General features: G+C 39.4%; 1 protein-coding gene across 3 annotated transcripts in view; it reads right to left on the reverse strand.

The window, feature by feature from the left end:
* Positions 1 to 3197: 3197 nt before the first annotated feature.
* The window catches only part of LOC121319585 (DENN domain-containing protein 2A-like), a 57228-nt gene continuing 41069 nt past the window's right edge, over positions 3198 to 19356 (reverse strand). For all 3 annotated transcript variants that reach the window (XM_041257171.1, XM_041257169.1, XM_041257170.1), the window contains 6 exons: positions 11067 to 11244; positions 8898 to 8939; positions 7368 to 7476; positions 6811 to 7056; positions 5591 to 5677; positions 3198 to 4972 (listed from right to left, as the gene is read on the reverse strand). In XM_041257171.1, coding sequence (XP_041113105.1) covers positions 4941 to 4972; positions 5591 to 5677; positions 6811 to 7056; positions 7368 to 7476; positions 8898 to 8939; positions 11067 to 11244 — 694 coding nt within the window. In that variant the 3' untranslated portion in view covers positions 3198 to 4940. The remainder of the gene's footprint in view (positions 4973 to 5590; positions 5678 to 6810; positions 7057 to 7367; positions 7477 to 8897; positions 8940 to 11066; positions 11245 to 19356) is intronic.

A 19356-nucleotide genomic window follows, 5' to 3' on the forward strand; every position in this document is an offset into this window, starting at 1 on the left:
GCGTATTAACAGTTTATTATGAACTGAACACAAGTGAAATGTTTCATTTTCAGTTTTATTTCATTTTGGTGCCACCTAGTGGACAGCTTGGCCTCCCATTCTCTGTTGGTCCTGAAGAGCTTCATTCTAACATTACGAACAACATTTCCAAAGCATTTGCGCCACCGTTTTTTCTTGATTATACAAATTTAATAAAAACTTATATTCAATGTTATAGTGTCCCACAATCTTATTGAATTTTACATTGAATTATGCCATAGTTTGACCAATGCATTCTACCTGATCAAAAATTAGACCCTTTGCCTCTTTTCCGCTACTGTTAAAAATAATATACCATGGTTCGCCATACTGCGGTACTTGTTATTATACAGCTATTAAAACCAGTATAAATTCCACTGCTATTTTTTAAAGTAGCTTTTAAAGAAATAAAATAAAACAATACAACTTTAGCCCTGCTTTTAACTGTTGCATCTCCCTCTGCTGGGTTTTAGCTGGAGCATATGTTCCTCCACAAGGAACATCCCATACAAAAGAACATATTTTAATAAGCTTTAATAAACAAACTATGCCACTCTGCAGAGCTAAGTTGCAAGAGCTGCAACTGTGATATCTGTGGAGGAGTGCTTACCCTGTTGCAGACACTGTACCCTTATACTGAACTATTGGTGAAACCTTGCACCAGCGCTGACCCCTACCAACTGTACCTGGCAGGAGCTAAGGGAAGTGATTGGTCAGGGTTAACCTACAGTGATGCAATATTGTAAAGGTTTTGGGATATAACAGAGGCAGCCTGCGTGCTAGCCGGGGGGTGGAGAGTTGGAGAAGTAACCTGTGTAACCTGTCTTGCTGAGAGGTATTGCTGGCCTGCCTATACTGTGCTGCTTTTGAAGAACCTGTTTCACACTTCCATTCTTATCAAGTCATTACAATACCTATGCATGTTGCTCTCCTCTCTCTCTGACCTGGGGATCTCGAACGGTTCCTTCAAGATTTCCTGGCATGGCCCCCTCTCTACAGGTGTACCTCAGGGATCCATCCTGAGACCCCCTCAGTCTACACCCGCTCACTAGGTACTCTCATATCCTCTCTTGGCTGCTCTTAGCACCTCTATGCTGATGATGCCGATCTCACATATCTCCTCTCATATCTCAGAATGCCTTTCAGCAATCTCAACTCGGATGTATTCTCACCACCTCAAACTCAACCCCTAAATGTGATCTCCTCTACTTTCCTTCTGCTTCCCCTCTCTCCTCTGACCTGTCAATCTCAGTCCCCCTTAACTATCACTCTCTCCATCTCCTTCTGCTAAAAACCTAGGCCTCTCCCTCTCGTTCTCTCAACACCTCTTCCCTGACACACACTTGCCGCTTCTTTCTTAGTAACATCTACCAAATCTGTCCTTTTCTCCCTACTCGGTCCACTCAACTCCTGGTCCAAGCTCTTGTGCTCTCCAGATTGGTCTACTGTAACTCTCTCCCTGCTTCGAATATCCACCCCTTCAGCTCATTCAAAATTCTGCAGCTCATCTTGCATTCCCCCAACCTCGCTTCAGTCATGCTACCCCTCTGCTTCCCACTCTCCACTGGCTACCTATCCCTGCTTGCATTTAATTCAAGACTTTTGTTCTTGCCCACCACACTTCAGCACACTTTTCCCTCCTACCTACAATCCCTTATGTCTCCCTACACCCCCTTTTGTCCTCTTTGGCCAACTTGTCATGCCTTCCCTCCGCTCTCCATCCTCCGTGTCCATGTCTTCTCTTAACTTGTGCATCTGTGGTGGAACTAGCCTTGCATGTCGGACAGGGATAGAGCACTGCAGTGCATTATATACAGTTGTAGTTGCTGCCTCAATCTGCTTATAGATATCAACCGAGCGGGTCAAGACCAGAGTGGGACCGGTTTGGTACTGGAACTGTGACCTGACAAAGTGGGACAGTACCGGGTCAGTATTGATGACTTTAGCACCAGGCTGGTATGGTACCGGGTCCATACAGTGACTTTAGTACCGGGTTGGTACGGTACCGGGTCCATACAGTGACTTTAGTACCTGGTTGGTTCGGTAGCGGTGCAGTGATTTTAGCACCGGGTCAGTACAAGGACAGCGCCGGTGCATTACCTCGGTCCTGGGTCGTGAACGGAGCGGGTTGGTGAACTTGGTACCAATATGGCATGAGTCCACTGGTTTGCAGTCACCGCGGATGGCAACGTACAGGGATGCCCACCTGTACAAGCCATTAGCAAAACCACTCAGTAAGTACCACACACAAGACTGAGGAAAGCCTGCTTGTTAGAATGGAACTAACAGCCTTCGTAATGGCGATGCTATAGCTGTCACTAAAACAGCAACAAGATACTGTGGACGAGGTTGCAAGCAACCACAACCGAAGCTAGTATCTGAGCCCAGCAGCTGCTCTTGCTGCATGTGTGCTGTAGCACGGCGTTGCAGACAGGCCTGCGTAGTCTCTGTAAAAAACAATAAAACACACAAGAGAAAAATCTCTCAACAAAACACAGTAATATAACAATTACATAAATAACATAAAATGTCTCGCATTTTAGCTAAAAGCCATAACGACATCAAATAACTCCAGCCGGAGCTATGCAGCCTGGGGGGAAGAGCACAAAATCAGCCAACTTATGTTGCTGGATCCCTGGGATGGATTCACGCGGGGCACAAGGCAGCAGCAGGACGTAACAAGCAACAGGCTGAAGTGCACAATATACACATAATTAGAAAAACTATTACAGCGTTTATGTAATATTGCATAAATTAAGTGTAAAACACAATAATCTGCGAAAAAAAATATCTACAGTTAGAAGCAACAAGTACTTATCTGAACCAGGCTCTCCAATCAAGACATCACAGGCTTGTTGAGCAGCTTTGGGATATCAATATTCAGGTTTCTGGTCTTTAGCCAGTAAATACCTATATGGTAATGGTTACATTTTGGATGTGAAAGGGAATCTTAACATTATATTTGCCTATTTTATAGCTTATCCACATTGTCCAGTTGGGTTAAGAGTTTCATCTACTACTACCCCCAAGTCCTTTTTATACATAGCCTCCTCTATTTCGTTACTATTCATGCTGTACTTGCTTCTGATGATGTTTATGTTTTTTTTGTGCGCCCTATGTGCAAGACTTTGCATTTATTCACATTAAATTTCATATGCCATGTGTCAGCCCAAGCTTGACTTGTCTAAATCTCTTTGTATTAATAAAGTTGCTGATTGGGAGCTGGCTACCAGTCTCAGTTTTGTGTTGTTTGCATATTTGCATAGTTTACAGATTATGTCTAGGTCCCATTCATTTATACAGATTAGGAATAAGAATGGTCCCAACACTGATCCCTGTGGTACCTCATTTGTTACATTACTCCAGTTTGATGCCTGGCCTCGAATTATAACTCTCTGCTTTCTATATTGTAGCCAGCTATGAATCCAAGCTGCTACTTTACCATTTATTCCTAGTGTATAGTCTTTCGTGCATTACTTTGTCAAATGCTTTTTGAAAATCTAAATAGATTATGTCATATGCACTATCCTTGTCAACTCCAGTAGTCACCAAACATCCTAGTTTTAAAGCTAACCCTTCACCAACTGTCTCTAACCGGTGTTCTTTACACTTAGCCATCGGAGGAACAAGTCAACTTGTCACAGGAGCATGAGTATGTGCAGTCGAAACAACACAGTTTTAAATATTAAAAAGAAACAACTAAATGATTTTTGAATTTTACACAGGGATAGTAATAAAAATCAGGAAACACATTTTGTATTTTCAATTGCTATTTTCTTTAAAAAAAAAAAAAAGCTTATTTAATACAGATTTTTTTTTTTTTTTTTTTTTTGCTTCAAATGCAAATCTAATGGTGCTTTAATAAAACTCTCTACTTTGCACTTGGTTTTACAAAACTAAAATAGTTCTTTGGAGTTGCCATTCCAAAATGGAATTGTCCAGTTTATTCACCCTTCATTAAATGTTCTGAATTGGATTGATTCACAGTTCCTAAATCTTCTCCCAGGCTTTCAAAATCACATGCCAGTAGTCCAAATGTTACAGCCTTCAATATTCTGAAATATTCCACAGATCAGTCTTGACAAAATCCACATTCCAAACAAAACAAAAAATGTGCCACAACTGTCCTTCTTTGTCTTTATAGTACATTCTAAAACAAACACCCCCTTCCTGTGTAATGGTACAGGTCTGTAGTGCTTTAAAGTGGTCAACCTATCAAAATGTGCATTTAACCCTTACAAATAAAAGCAGTAAAAAAAAAAAAAATGGAGGGAAAATATAGACAAATGCAAACTATTAGACACAAATACATATGTGCCAACAAATAAAAACAAGAATTACAAGCCTCTTGTTTTAAGAGAACCAATTCCATGTATTAGCCACTTAAGGACCAGTCATTCTGCAAGATCCCCTTTTGGTTAAAAATAACTGTTTCCTTTTGGTTCCCAAGTCACTGTCTTTTGATTATGTTTGTATTCTGTTCCAGAAGGTCCAGATATATATCGGGTCTCCTGTTGGGGAATGTAGGCAGGTCTGGAGACTCAGTGCAGGTTCTTGAAATGTAGTGGCATCACAAACCCCAGCTGAACAGACAGCGTTCAGTGAAATGCAGTACTGAGTCACGGGAACAGCATGTGTGACCCTCAAACCACGGGATGACTGTGCAGAACTCTTGTTTAAGTTTTGCTCAGCAGTTATAGGAGTCCCTCACAAACCAGAAAGTGGTATCCTCCAGCTTTTCACTGCTCAGTATTTTAACATTTAAGTTTCTGAATAGAATTCAGTCTGAGGTGAAGCTACATTCCATCATGTGATTATTCTCATTTATTGTATTCTACCTAGGAAATAAACAAAAAGCTTTTCCTCTGAGTATGGGAGGTTTCATTGTTCTAGGTAATGTTGGTGATTGCTGATTCTTTCTTTCATTTTTTGGAAAGGAACTTCATTTTGTTACCTGGAATAAGGAAAAAAATAATAAAATCAGAATATCTTCTCTGTTAAATCCTTGGTGCACACGGCTAGAAACTTTACAAGTTTACTGTATGTCACTGTATTGTACTTTTGCTGAAATTTCACTTTTTTTATAGGGGTCCATCACTACTTGAACATGCAAGAGTGTGATGCACACACTAATGTCATTAATAGGAGTGATTGTAAGGGACAACAACATTGTCGGGCCTTGAGCCAATAAAGTGTGGGAATCCCTGGCTTACATGAACACTTTACTCAGAACCTGACTGTCAGTCTGTAAGCAATGCCCATCTCCATTTAAGCAACCAGCTCAGAGATTTTAGGGTTAACTGAACCAAAAACCTTATCCAAACACACAATTGCAATTCCTTACGTGGTGAAGCATTCCCCTCTAAATTCATACGGAATTCAGCAGTTGAGAAATAATATACAGATTGAATAACAGATTCCAGGTTTTGTTTTACTGTCTATGTAATAATCTCAGATGTGTGTAATTAAAATGAGCTCATAATAAATTCTGGAATGGCTCCAGCTGCTATGCAATAATAGTATCATGTGCCACACAGCTGGACACACAATGTAGATGGGAATTCATTATTACCTAAGCCTTTGAGGAATTTATTGACTCCACTCTGCTCGCTGCCTGGAAGGGAGTCCAGGTAATCCTGGGCTCGTACTTCAAACAGACCTGTAAAAGTGAAAGCAAGCTCCTCTTAGTACAGGTGATCACTCTGCTTTAACCTCATGCCTTTAAAAGAGATACTCTTTTATCTTTAACAGATGCACGTAAGCCAGTACGTTCTTCTGGCTTTACAGTATATCTCTTGTTGAGAGTGTCTGCATGATGGATTTGTAAAACTGTACTGACATACACATTACGTATTACATGGACACTGATGCATCTTGGCCTATGCAAAAGAAAAAAAAAACACAATTGGGCTGCTCAATTATGTTTTGTAGTTCATGATCATAGAATTCCGTAATTCACTGCAGGTCATGTAAACATCAATAACACGTTTTCAAGTAGGCTTTCATAATTCTGCACAGCAACCAACTCTCCTTTACATATGGTGTTTTACATATTTACACACTTCTGACCAATTGGTAGAAATGATGTAGTGAGCATCAGAGTTGTTTATTAATAATAGAGATTGCCAATACGTAAATATTTGTGTGTGTTTTTCATTGTTCTCTGACAAATGGAGAACATTTCTTTTTGGAATGTCTTAAGTTCGCTGTAGGGGAACTGGTGTTACACTTGGAACAGATTGTTTGTAGTGGAAATAGGTTCAAATGTTTTGCTGTTTTTTTACACTTAAAATGATCTTGACTGTGATTGTCTTTGCAGAACATTTATTTTTCACATCAGTGACCACTGGCATTAAAACAGGTCTCATTGGCGGTAATCCCTCCTTAGTTCCTCTGTAAACTTTTTCTTGAGAGAGAAATATGTTAAGGAATACTGTAAAGAGTATGACTACTATTTATTCACTCAAACAGGTTGAATAGTTGACACTTAAAAAAAAAAAGAATAAATCATTTATTTGGTCATGTCTGGTGCTCTATTTGTGAACGTATTGTTTCATAACATTTTGTTCTTTGCGCTCTATATTTTAACACTGCTTTGAATTTTTCGAGAACTATTTCATATTCATTGTCATTTACATGTTAATGATTTGCAATCGTAACTGCATTTCCGTCCATCTGAAAGTGCACACTTCACAATTACTTTGCTATTTTACAAGTCAGCTATTTGTGCTACCCCTGGTAAGGAGATGCAGTATCTGTGGTGAAATGTAAAGAGCTGAAGGCTGGACCTACCCCTGAGCCCCTGCCGCCGCAGATCCTGGTCGTGGATGAAGCCGGCGAACATCTGAGTCTCCATGAAGACCTCCAAGAAGCGGCGCAGGCTTTTGGAGGAGATGGCCTTGCGGAAGGCATCGCGGTGGAATACGACCCCCTCGTCTTCACGCTCCCCCGGGCCTAGGAACAGCGAGTAGTGCCCCACCATCTCCACAAAGAAGCGCACAGTGGCCTCTGACACCACCACACTCAAACAGCTTGAGTCTGCAGAACAGAAGGAGAGAGACCAGAGTTACTGTGACATCCCTCCAAACCATCAACACTTGATAGGGATTTCATTGCTCTGTTAATGTGGATATAGATAATCCACAAATCCAAACATTTACCTTCATTCTGGTACCATACTAAGTTAAAGAAAGCTCGGTCTGTATGCTTTACTTTCAGTTAGTTATGCACCTTTGCTTGGATCTGTGGTGTACAAGAGATCACACTGAAAGCATATCAAAGTGTATTCACATACTGATAAGTTAAAAAAATAATACAGTAGCTACCAGACTAAAGACAAATACACTCACCATTCAAGGAAGGCTCTCCTTTCTCGCACGATAGCTCCTTCCTCTTCTCTAGTACTTGTTCTAGGGCTGCTTGCAGTTTATGGGGCAAGATCGAGTCCTCGTCGTCCATCTAAATGGAGCAGAAAATATTCAGGTTGGGTAAGAAACGCACATGCGTGGATTGTGTTCAAGGTATTACAGTGGGAACCACATGTTACGACTGCATTGAAGCAAAATCCTCCGGCAGAATTTGCAGCACAATCATTGTTGCTGTGATGTCCGATTTGCACTGTGTTTTGAACGCTAGAGGGCGCTACGTGGCTAGAAACTGGAATTTCAAGGCTTTTAACTGAAATACATCTGTTTACCAGCAAGTTTGCAAACTGAAGCCTCTTCCTTTCCTGGCATCTTTCTGCTAGCCCCAAGTATAGGCCTATAAATAATATGAAGATTACAGTTCATAAAGTTGAGTGGTAAAAGGCAGTTTCTGCAGAAGACGGATACCAAGCATAATCACTAAAAAACAACAGCATCATACCAGTTTTTAAAAAAATACAGTGATCTAATGTAACGTTAAACTAGTTTTGTCCATATTTTTGTACTACATTAAAAAAGTATTTTCTGTTAACAAATTTAAAACACTAACACTAATGCAGGAGGAATCATTTCCCAACACAAACGAAAATGTACAGTGTACTGTAGCCAAATGCACATTTAAACCAGCTTACATTTTTTTACGTAAAACACAAATATTCTGAAATATGTCTGTCATATAGTAACATGCTTTTTAAATACAGGATAGAAGGTTATTTTACAATAACTTTTTCCATAAATAGTTGGTTATGAAATCTAACTTCCAGAATAACACTTACCGTAAGTCTGTGGTCTGTGTTAGATGGAATCTCTGTTAGATTTGCAAGTTACTTTTATCAATTGTACTTCGTGGTGACACAATATCCACAATCACAATGCATATTATTTACCCAAATATTACTAAAATTGCAAATATTTGGAGGTATTTGAAAACCATTTAGAAATACTAAGACATTAAAATTACTAAAATAAGTATTATTAAGTGTTGTAATGGTATTTTAAAACAATGTGTGGATAAGGGAGTGCATCTTTATTAAAATCTCTAACATACTCTGCACACGTTCGCCAAATAAACAACAAAAAAAACATTTCCATGATCATGTCCCCTTTTTATCATTATTAATCAAATATTAATTGATTTTAACATACATAGCACAGCAAAATAATATTTCGATGTCATTTTGAAGACAGTACCATCATTTTTTTTTTATTACAATATATTTTTTTAACGTCCCGATGGACCACTGTGTTTTGTAGGACAGCAGAGAGATCCTTCCGTATGTGACCGATGTGTCAATTACAGCTGGCAGCACTGAGACGTGGCATACAGAACTGTTGGATTCCTTCAAGAATTACAATAAATGCATTGGTAAACTCCAAATTATCATCTTAGTTTTGTAGAAAATAAAAGTAGGTCTCAACCAGACAGAAGAAGGTAATATGAGAAATCCCACCTACCTGTCTCAGGAACCGATTGTTACAAAGGTCAACCACCAGGACCTGGAAAGAAGAACATAGAAGGGTGTGATGTAATTTCATGGCAGTGAACTACCTGAGCTCTTTCCTGCCTTATTTGAATACACTACAGACCATTGTTTGAAGGAGGAAAAGCCCACACATCAGTCAGGCCATAGTTACGTCATTGTACCTCCATATCCACTCTCTCTTTAATCACAGATCTTTTTTTTTTTTTTACACAGATCTCTTTCATCGGTTCTGCTTCTATATTTAACATTTACACCCCTTAGGGTCCATTGGGTTTACATTTCCTTTTTCTACTTAGTAATTCTTTCCTTAGCTTAAGCTGAAACACTTCCCACATTTCTTTGTAAAAAACAACATGATCATGTTGGCAACAGTTTAGTGGGGTTTGTAGGTTGTTCTTAGGGTGACCAGACGTCCCAGTAAAATCGGGATCCTCCCGATATTAGGGGCTTTGTCCCGCGTCCCTATTGAGGTACTATTAGGATGCCATTTATCCCGATTTTTAGAGTAAACGTTGAAAACCCAGGCGTAAGATGTGATATTTTTTAATTTCTTGTTTGGAAATTTCGTATATGTGGCTGCTGTACTGTCTTGCGGTGCAACAGCATATTCTACTGGTTTAGGGCGTGTTGTTGGAATGAGTTGTTTGCATCTATGTGGCTGTCTAATAACGTTAACCTGCAATCATCGTTTTTATTGTTGAGATGGCTGGTGTTGTTGACGAGTTGGATGTGAACATCACGCAGGTGGGATACAACATTATTAATATTATTATTATTATTATTATTATTATTATTATTTATTATTATTTTACTGTGAATTGAAGCTTGCGCGAGTAATCGAAACTCAAAAGTAAAAATTAATTTCAGTATGCGCTGCAAGGGGTTCGAGTTATGTCATCGGCAAAAAGGATGTTATGTGCATGGCCAAGTCATCCAGTTAGGATTAGGATTATAATCAGGATTTCACTTGCGTTGTGCAGCAGTTCATTTAAACAAGGTTTCTATCCTCCCCGCACCAACCGAGTGTGTCCCGATTGTTGTCCTCCACACAACATGACTGGGTCTGGTGAGCCTATATTTTTTCTGCTGACATTTTGCCCTTTTCAACAACACACTTGAGAACGAATCCTTGTGATAAGCCCCCCTCATGAGCCTATGAAAGCAGCAATTTTGGCTTTAAAATCATGTTTTTTTTGTTTGTTTGTTTCTTTTTTACTTTATATTAGCATGACATATCATCTTGGTTGATCTGTGAAAAAAATGTATGTACATTTCATTTATTTTAAATACATTTAGCGAGTCCAATTATTATTTTAACCCTGATATTCTTTTTGGAATGCCCAATCGCTTTTGCCCTCACTGTAGCAATTCCCCACACGTCTCAGGAGATCCAAAGGTTCAGTGGGCATCCTCTGATCCTACAACTAAGCCTGGTTCCTTTTTCACCAAGGAACTAGAGCGGCTGTCAGCAAGCTACTGACCTCTGGAGGACAAAGACCAGCCATGCAGGTGTCTGCCCTTTGAGCTCACTGGGAGCCTGGCCAGCAGGGTTCGCTGTAGCACGATGAAGAGAAACGTTTTTGCCTCCCTCACCCATGGAAACACCAGAGCCAATGCGACGCTCCCTTCGGAGCGTGTATGTTGTGTACTTGTATGCTGTATGACTCACCCTGCGCACCCCGCGTGGCTACACTTCTACCAGGTGAGCCACTCTGGGACCAATGATGAAAATAGTTTGTTACAAATATTTATACTTTAATTTAGCTTAACAGATTTTTGAAGTTACAACCCCAAAAAATGTTCCTTGTATCCTGTTACTTCCTGTGCTGCAGGTCACAAGGTTTGATTGCAGCTGGACAAATCAGACTGAAATTGGCAGGCAACATGGAAAGTTATTAGGTACCAGAAAGCATCTTTAATTGTATATTGTAATTGAAATGGCTGCATAGCTAAAATTAAAAAGTTTTACAAACGAGCAAAGAACCAGAATATAGTCAAAGCAGATAAAATAATCTCTATTATCAATATTTTCAGTGTTGCCTTATGAGAACTGGGTCTATTTCCTTCAAAGTTAAGAGGACAGCCTGTTTGGTGGTATGACAGCAGTGGAAAGCCCTGATCCCCAGCCTTGCTCACTCACCTCTTCGATAGGGAGCTCTTTCAGCTGGGGCAGGGAGCTGGACAGGAGGCCCACGATGAAGGGAGTGGGGGTGCAGACAATGTCGATCATGGAGGGGGGCAGCACCGGGATGTAGGTGTGCTGCCAATCAAAGGGGTACAGCAGGGCAACCACGGCATGGCAGCACTGAGACAGCGTGCTGACGACAGAGAGAAGAGAGTGGAGAGGTTGATACAGAGTCAATACAGGCTCATACTAAGCATCGGCATTTCCGTATATTTTAATAATCAAATACACTAAATTTAATAAATTATTAAATTATTACACTATTATACTTGCATCAACGTGCCACTAGCTAAAAATAATGCTTACATAGTACCAAAATTTGAATAACAGGAAGTGTTATACAAGAAGGAGTATGCATAAAGCCCAAACAGCAATAAAAAGGCAATATAATAAATGTACAGATTATAATGAATCAGTAAATTATGGTCTTCATTGGACAACTATAAAATATAAATAAATACATTACGTAACATATTATATTAAATACAGTAAATATCTCCTGGCCCTGGTATACGTTCAGCTAATTATAAATTCTACAATTTATAAATAATGTTGGACAAAGTAGATGTTAAATCATTGAATGTCGTTAACTAAATATCAAGATAAAACTAACCCTAACCCTGCCCTTCAACAGTGCTAATAGTCAATGCATCTTTAGCGATCATTGCATTTGGTTTATCAAGCTGTAATTGCTCGCTGTGATTGTGCAAGGCATACTCTTAGTCTCACAGTCAACAGAGTCTGAAGCTTGCAGCTGGGCCTTGCTCTGCAGGCAGGTGGAGCTGTTTATGTAGCTCAGTCTTTTATTGCAGTGTGGATTTTACTGTTTTTACAGATGACTTTGGTAAACAAGTTAATATATCTATATATATATATAGATATATATAATATATATATATATATATAGGTCTAGTCTAACCTTCAACTGGAAGTTGACATTGGCTGTATTCTCATTCATGTTCCGTTTGCGGTTTGCTTTAATAATAATAATAATAATAATAATAATAATAATAATAATAATAATAATAATAATAATAATAAAAGCAACTTAGAGATTAGTGGGTGAACTATGCTGGAGAGTCACTTACAGTTTAAATATAAATAATTATACCATGAACGCCGGCAATACCGCATTATATGATCTCTTTTTTGGTAAAATACCTAATTAAATTGAATAATTGTATATAGTTTTAATACTTGCAATGATAAATTCCAACCACCTCTGTTACCCATAGGACTGCTGATGCTGGCATCCAAAAATACAGGATAGATATGTCCCCCGATTTGTGCTGAAATCGTGATGGCAATTATTCTGAACTCAAGACAATATAAGGACAAAACAAAGTAATTCTAGATATTGTATGCTTTTTCTTTTAAATATTCAGTACGTTTACATGAGATCAAGTTTTCCCAAAACTAATGTATCAGAAATGAAAACTAATATATCTGAACGTTAAAAAAAAAAAAACAGTTTTTAGTGTACTTTCAAAACAATCATGTCACATTCATAACATTACGTTCAAAACTACACACTGTACTTTCAAAACACTATTACGCTCACAACACTCTACAGAACATTAAGTTCAAATCATTTACATTGCTTTTTACAGTTATGGTATTAGATTTGTATTTCCCGAAACGTTCATTCACTAAGCTAACTGAATTAGCCAACATAACAATTTACTGATAGAACTGTAACTGCGTGTACTGTATATCTAAATACGGATAATTAAAATACAAAGCAAACAAAACATAAAAATGACTACTAAAAATACAGTACTCACACACACACATGAATACAGTAAATTGGAATCTGGCTAACAGAAGAAATTCTTTCAAGCATACTGGTTTAAGTTTTTATGCAACAAAAACAACAATCATTCTCGAGGGATTACAAATGTTTTTGCTATACAACATGTTTTGAACATGTTATCGTGTGCAACTAAGTTTATACTAAAGTTTAACTCCACTACATACTGATAGAACGTGTCTATTTTGTGGAGAAGGGGTTGTAGCATTCTGTGGCCCGTGGTCCGGACCACTCAGCGTTGTCCGTCACAGTGGTTCGGACAACTAGGACCACTCAGACCACTCAGTCACAGTGGTCCGGACCACTCCAGCTGTCGTTGTTATTTTCCGATTTCCCAGTTTCTGTTTCATTTTCTTTATTTGCAATTCTGTTATTTTACAAACACGTATGTTACAGTAATACAGGCCAGTGTTAAGGTTTATAATAATAAGTACAGGGGTGCGACAGGATGACGAGTGGCGACGTCAGGCCAGATGCAGGAACTGAAAACACGCAGGCAAGTACTGCAGTCCAAAAAAGACGCGCCGTTTATTAAACAACAAAAATAAAATAAATATTTGAACAAAAACAAAACACTTTGCTCACAGAGCACAAAAGAAAAGGTTTAAACCAAAACAAATCACAAACACAAAACAATAATAATAAGATCCTAGGTCAGGCTGGGCAGTTGCTGTCCCTGTTCCTAGAATCCGTTATTTTATCTTGCTCTCGTTCTCTCCTCCGCCCTCGAGTGCGTGAGCTGCAGGTTTAAATGCAGGTGGCCATCTCCCGTATTTTTTTTATCAAATTACTCACTTCATTAACTTGGGAGATGGCTACCTTCTGCACAAGACGTGTTTTTTTAATATATAGCTGTTCAGACAAGCTGCTAACGGAGACCTCTTGTGAGAGCTTGTGTTTTCTCGCCGCCGCGAAAACAACGCAGTATATATATTTATATGTAAATCACGGCTTTCGCCATCATTAATAATTCAAATTTTAGTTTAGGTTCCAAAATAAACAATAACACGCCCAAATACATACAATAAATCATAATACAAAACAAAATGTAAAACACAGGGGCGGAGGGGGAGACCCCGTTCTAAAAACAAACAATACTGTCCAGGGCACCTCGTCCTGTTACAAGGGTGCTATGGTGCTCTTGATTGTGCTGAGTGGTCCGGACCACTGCCGCTGTACTGATTTCACAGTTAAAGCACTTTAAATAAAAACAATTACCAATCTATTTTAAAATAAGAGGTAAACAGTAAAATAACAATCCGCGTATATATTATTTTCCAAATAGTTCTAGTAATAAAAACGCCAGTGCAGGCTGTAAATGTATAATAATCTACTGAGGGACTTTTGCTGCCCTTTGCTGCTGAGTGGTCCAGTCCAGACCAGATCACTGCCACTCGTCACCCTGTCACACCCCTGTACTTCTTACTATAACCCTTAACAGTGGCATGTATTACTGTAACATATGTATTTGTAAAATAACATAATTGCAAATAAAGAAAATGAAAAGGAAACTGTGAAATCGGTTTTGACGACAGCTGTATTGCCTGTCGTCCTCACCACTGGCCGGTTGACGTGGTCCTGAGGACTGAAACGTTTTGTCATAGTGATCCATCACTCAGCACAATGAAGAGTCGTGTTACTTCTCGTTTGGATCAGGGACATGAAGAACAAGTATTTTGGAATTGTGACCGTATTTACATAATGCACATTGTATGCAATAAACATTTATTTTTATTGTGTTAACGTTCAAAACAACCTTTGACACTTTTCTTGTTTTTGACACTTAGCATATTTTGTTGTTAGAAAATATGGGACAAAATTTATTTACTTTAAAGAACTTACTTTTCCCTTTCCCCCACACACACCTGAAAGGGAGATGGACTCACCGACTCTCCGCCCAGAACCTTCCGGATCGGTCAGAGCAGGACAGAGACCCGGGCTGGCGGGACGACACCTGGGGTAGCGCTGCGGATTCCTAGCACAGTCTCGTCTCTGTTCCTGTCTCTTGCCCGACACGCCCCCATCGCTGCAGACCCCATCGCGACGGCTCACATTTTGAAAAACAAACATCAAAACTAATGACACAAAAGAAAAGGGTAACCAAAAATTATGATAACACTCGTGGTACCTCACACGGGAGGAAACTGAATTAATTTTGTAACCATCAGGCCACCAGCCACAGATAGTAAAGACTATCAGTCCGGTGTCATTGGTTGTAGCGGGAGACGCCCTGTGCGGTGTTTAGTAACTTAATTTATTTTGTACCCGTGTGTCACGCCACAAGTTCATTTCCACACAGTGGGCACACAGACTTAATGGGTGTTTTTAATGTGTTCATGGTTCGATACACATTATAATTACACAAAGTACCTAATTTTCATTATATTACGACGTTTTTCATGGATTAAAATCTTATACAAGAGAATGAGATTACAGGGGAAAGACTGTGTGTGTGTTTTTTTTAAATTTCAAAAGCCATATTGAATTACGACACTAAAACAATCTGCTTTAATGTGAGACTTTGTCTTATCGTAATATAATTATATATATAATATATATATCAGAATTTATATATATATATATATTATTAGCACATATAACATAGTTCACATTTAATGTGTATCATTATGCGTGTAAATTCGTAATCGTAATACGCAGGTTATAAAAAGAAAAATTTCCATCAATTCTTACAGGGCCGACCGAACAAACAATCCGGCTGAGCTTGTTTTTGAATGTTTTGTTCGATTCGCAAAGCTTACAAGTCTCAGTTATACAAATTTCTTTTTGCGTAGTTTTTAATACGAAGCTTTAAATTTTTTTCGAAAGTAAAAAAATGTTTCATCTTATGTGTGTCAATACAACCATACGTTTTTCAGGTTACAATACTCCTTTAGGCTGTTATGTCAGTGATCTACCATAACATGGACGGCGATGAAAGTTTCCCCGGTGCCGCATTCTAGGAGTCTTACAATCGATTGCAATGCTTCGCGAGAGCCGCACGTCCAGCAAGGTATCTTGCGTGACGCATTGCGAGACTTCACGAGACGGATAACTTGCGTGGGAACGCAAGACTGGTTCTGTTTGCCCAAACGTGCGTAGCGGTCGCCACATTTATTGGTTTGTACCTTTGAGGGGTTACTGAAGAGTTATTTATTTCTCAAACAATTAGTTTTACAGAGAACTCCTTACATAATTACTGAGTTAGTTAATGTATTATCATAGACTTTTTTTTTTTTTTTATAGTATCTTTAATAAAAAAAATAAAAATATCAGGTTAATAAATAATTTCTCCCCCAGTAGACTTGATCCAATTGGGATGTGACTGAGCCCTGCTACCAACCCACACACTTCTACTCGGGAGTGGTGACAGGAAACTTCGCACACGACAGTCGATCGACGGTGCTGTCATCTGAAATGTGTGACGTTAGTGCTGTACGTCGGTGGGATGACCATGACACTTCACTCCTGTTGCGATCAAGACCCGTCGAATGCCGTTCGGGTGTCCATGGACCGGTCTGGTGTCCCCACAACGACCACACACGACTCGGTTCCTGTGAGGACCGGCTGGATCGGGAGGGAGGGGGTACCCGTCGTGACCCGGTTGGCACGCACTGGGGAGCCATAGGGGGATCCTTGAGTGTCACCACCCCCTGTTACTGTATTCGGACCTGAACTTGGACATAGAGGTCCGATATCCCGTGTAGGCGCACCTCGTGGGAATCCCTACGTAGGTGAGCCTTCGGGTATCATAGAAATGAAACCACTCCCTATACACACAAAACAAAAAAAGAAACACCCCTGAGGGATATGTTTGGTATGTTAATTTCTTGTGGGAGTTGTAGGTCGACCTGGTTTTTTACAAGTGTGAAAGGGGAGCTGGGGACCAAATTTTCCACCTTTACACGACGTTAGTACGATGTGCTGCAACTCATGCTAAAGACATAAAGTTCCAAAAATTTTTTATTCCGGTAAGACCACTTTCCAGCTTTACACCAGAATTCCAACCCATGAATGAATTAAATGTGGTAATTATTGTCACCTGTCTCACCGGACAAACACCTTGCAGAGTGCTGTCAAAGCAGTGCCGCCCTGGCTGCCCTGGTGGCCCTACAACAATAAACAAAGCAGTAGGGTGCACTGAAACCCTTAAACAGGTAGATGTATATCTATTTAAAAGTTAACAGTGGCTCTGGACAGGGGAAAATAAAAAGAAAAGGAAAAACAAACCTAAGTCAATGGTTCTTGTGAAATTGAAAGTATTATTTTTCCAGTGCTGTAGGTTCAGTTGTCTGCCAAATAAGGCAGGATATAAACCACTGCTCTGGAAGCCGGCAGGGTTGTAAAATCACATCGCAAACCAGCTTTCTGGCCATTTTTCCAAAAATGTTTATTGTCATGGCAATGCAATAACAATTTTTTTTCCTAGCTCACTATAAAAAAAAAAAAAAAACAACCAATAATTTTATTATTAAAATGTAATCCTATTTCTACATTCTTTCCTATTTTATCTAATTCCTCAAGCCAAATAGTCTGGAGGACAGACTTCTGCTGGAGGACAGGCCTTGGGCCTAGGCAACCTCGATATCCTGAAGCAGTTGCCTGCTAATGGAGCTCCAGGTTCAGCAGTGTACCTTGCCTGGACTATCCACTTTGGCCATTGTAATTAATAGGTCTGGGGATTCTTTTCTGGATGAGAAACAAGAAACCACGTGGAACAAGACTGAGGTACAGGATAGTTTGGAATTAATAACATGGGATAAATCATTGAAGAATTCCCAGCAGAGCCATAAGCAAATAACAGCAGTACAAACAACTCGACAGATTTGAAACAAATATTGAAACAAATATTGTAATATTACTGCTGTAACTTTCCTTATAATACCATCAACCCTGTAGTACAGAGCAGCCAATGTATTGCCATTGTCATTACATAGTATATGGAAGGGGCTACCTGTAGAGCTTTTACTGTATTTCTGGACTCCAAAGTTGAAGAATGTGACCATGCTCTTTGCATTTAGTGGAGAAACAAAAATAAAATTGTCCCTAACTCCTATCCAACAGTAAGTGAAAAATATGAACTGTAGTTGTTGTGTGGCAAGCTGGAGTCGTGCTTGGCTGCATTTCAGCTGTTGTAGTAATGCTTTACTTCTGTGAAGTGGTTTGGGTTGGTAATCCTCTATGTGAATAGTGATATACAAGTGTCAATTGTACACTGTATTGTAGAGCCTATTAAAATAGCATTTTCCTTGCACAAACCCAGAATATCATTAAACTATATGTCATAACCCCATCCCTGCCCCCGAGGGGATAAAGTGCTGTGCACAGAAGGGATCAGAATGTGTGGCGCTTCATCTCCCTGGGAGTACGAGTAAAGCAGGATTAGTATGGAGCTAAGTTCTGGCCTCCATGAAAAACAGGCAGGCTTTAGCAATGGCAAATGCTTGCATTTCACCTACTCGCTTCATAGAGGTGAAGTGAGCTCCTGTTGCTAGATTTGTGGCTATAGCTCTTTAACTATAAAGGTTACAGGTATCATACATTAAATTAGTGTGCACACACTAGACTTTCATAAAGTGAAATAGTCTGAAAATCCCTGTTCAGTAAAGATAATAAAAACCACAGAAATTATTTAGCATGGCCAGCTCAAATGTGAGTTGCGCTCCCCCCCCCCCCCCTTTTTTTTGGGTCAACAATTTCAGGAAAAAGCCTCTCCCCCCTTTTTACGACCCCTTTAAAAATGCCTAGAAAACAGACTTATACAAGATTTTTACAGTAATCAGTAATTAAATGTGCAAAAGAAAACAAAAAGAAAAGAAAAAAACTAACATTGAAATTATTCATCCCAGGCACCCTGATCATGTAGCACAAGATGGGGCTGTTCACTGTGGCTTGACTAGCCTGCAAGGTGGTGACCAGGGCAACATTACCCTAAACAACTTTGATCTCATGCATCTGATCCACAAACACGAAAAAAAAAAAAAAAACATATTTTTAGGAAAATAGGTCCTTGTGCGTTCGATGTTGCTGTTTCTCTTATTTTGTAAAGATTTTGTGTGAAAATGTTTGTTTATTGCACTGAGGTAGGTCTGTCTTCAGCTCAGCAGCAACATTCCAAAGCACTCGCATTCAAGGCTATCTGCTAATATGGTCACCTACTGGAAATACACAAGTAGGACCTTGTTTTAAAGGTCGGAATCTCCTCTTTTTTTTAGGGCTGTCTCTCATTGGGCGGACCTTAAAAGGTTTTAAGAGTAGAGGGACATTTCCTTTCTTTAAAGATCCTGCAAAAATTGCAGTATGGCTACCATGGGGGCGAGTGATAGGGTCCAGACCGTGTAAGTTTGAAGTGCGCATTTATTTAGATATATACAGTAACTTGCCGCACTGTGCAGAGTAAACATGGTACAGACAAAACTGTCTGGTTGCTGAAAGATA

The sequence above is a fragment of the Polyodon spathula genome, chromosome 8 (assembly GCF_017654505.1).
Source record: "Polyodon spathula isolate WHYD16114869_AA chromosome 8, ASM1765450v1, whole genome shotgun sequence".
NCBI classification, from domain to species: Eukaryota; Metazoa; Chordata; class Actinopteri; order Acipenseriformes; family Polyodontidae; genus Polyodon; species Polyodon spathula.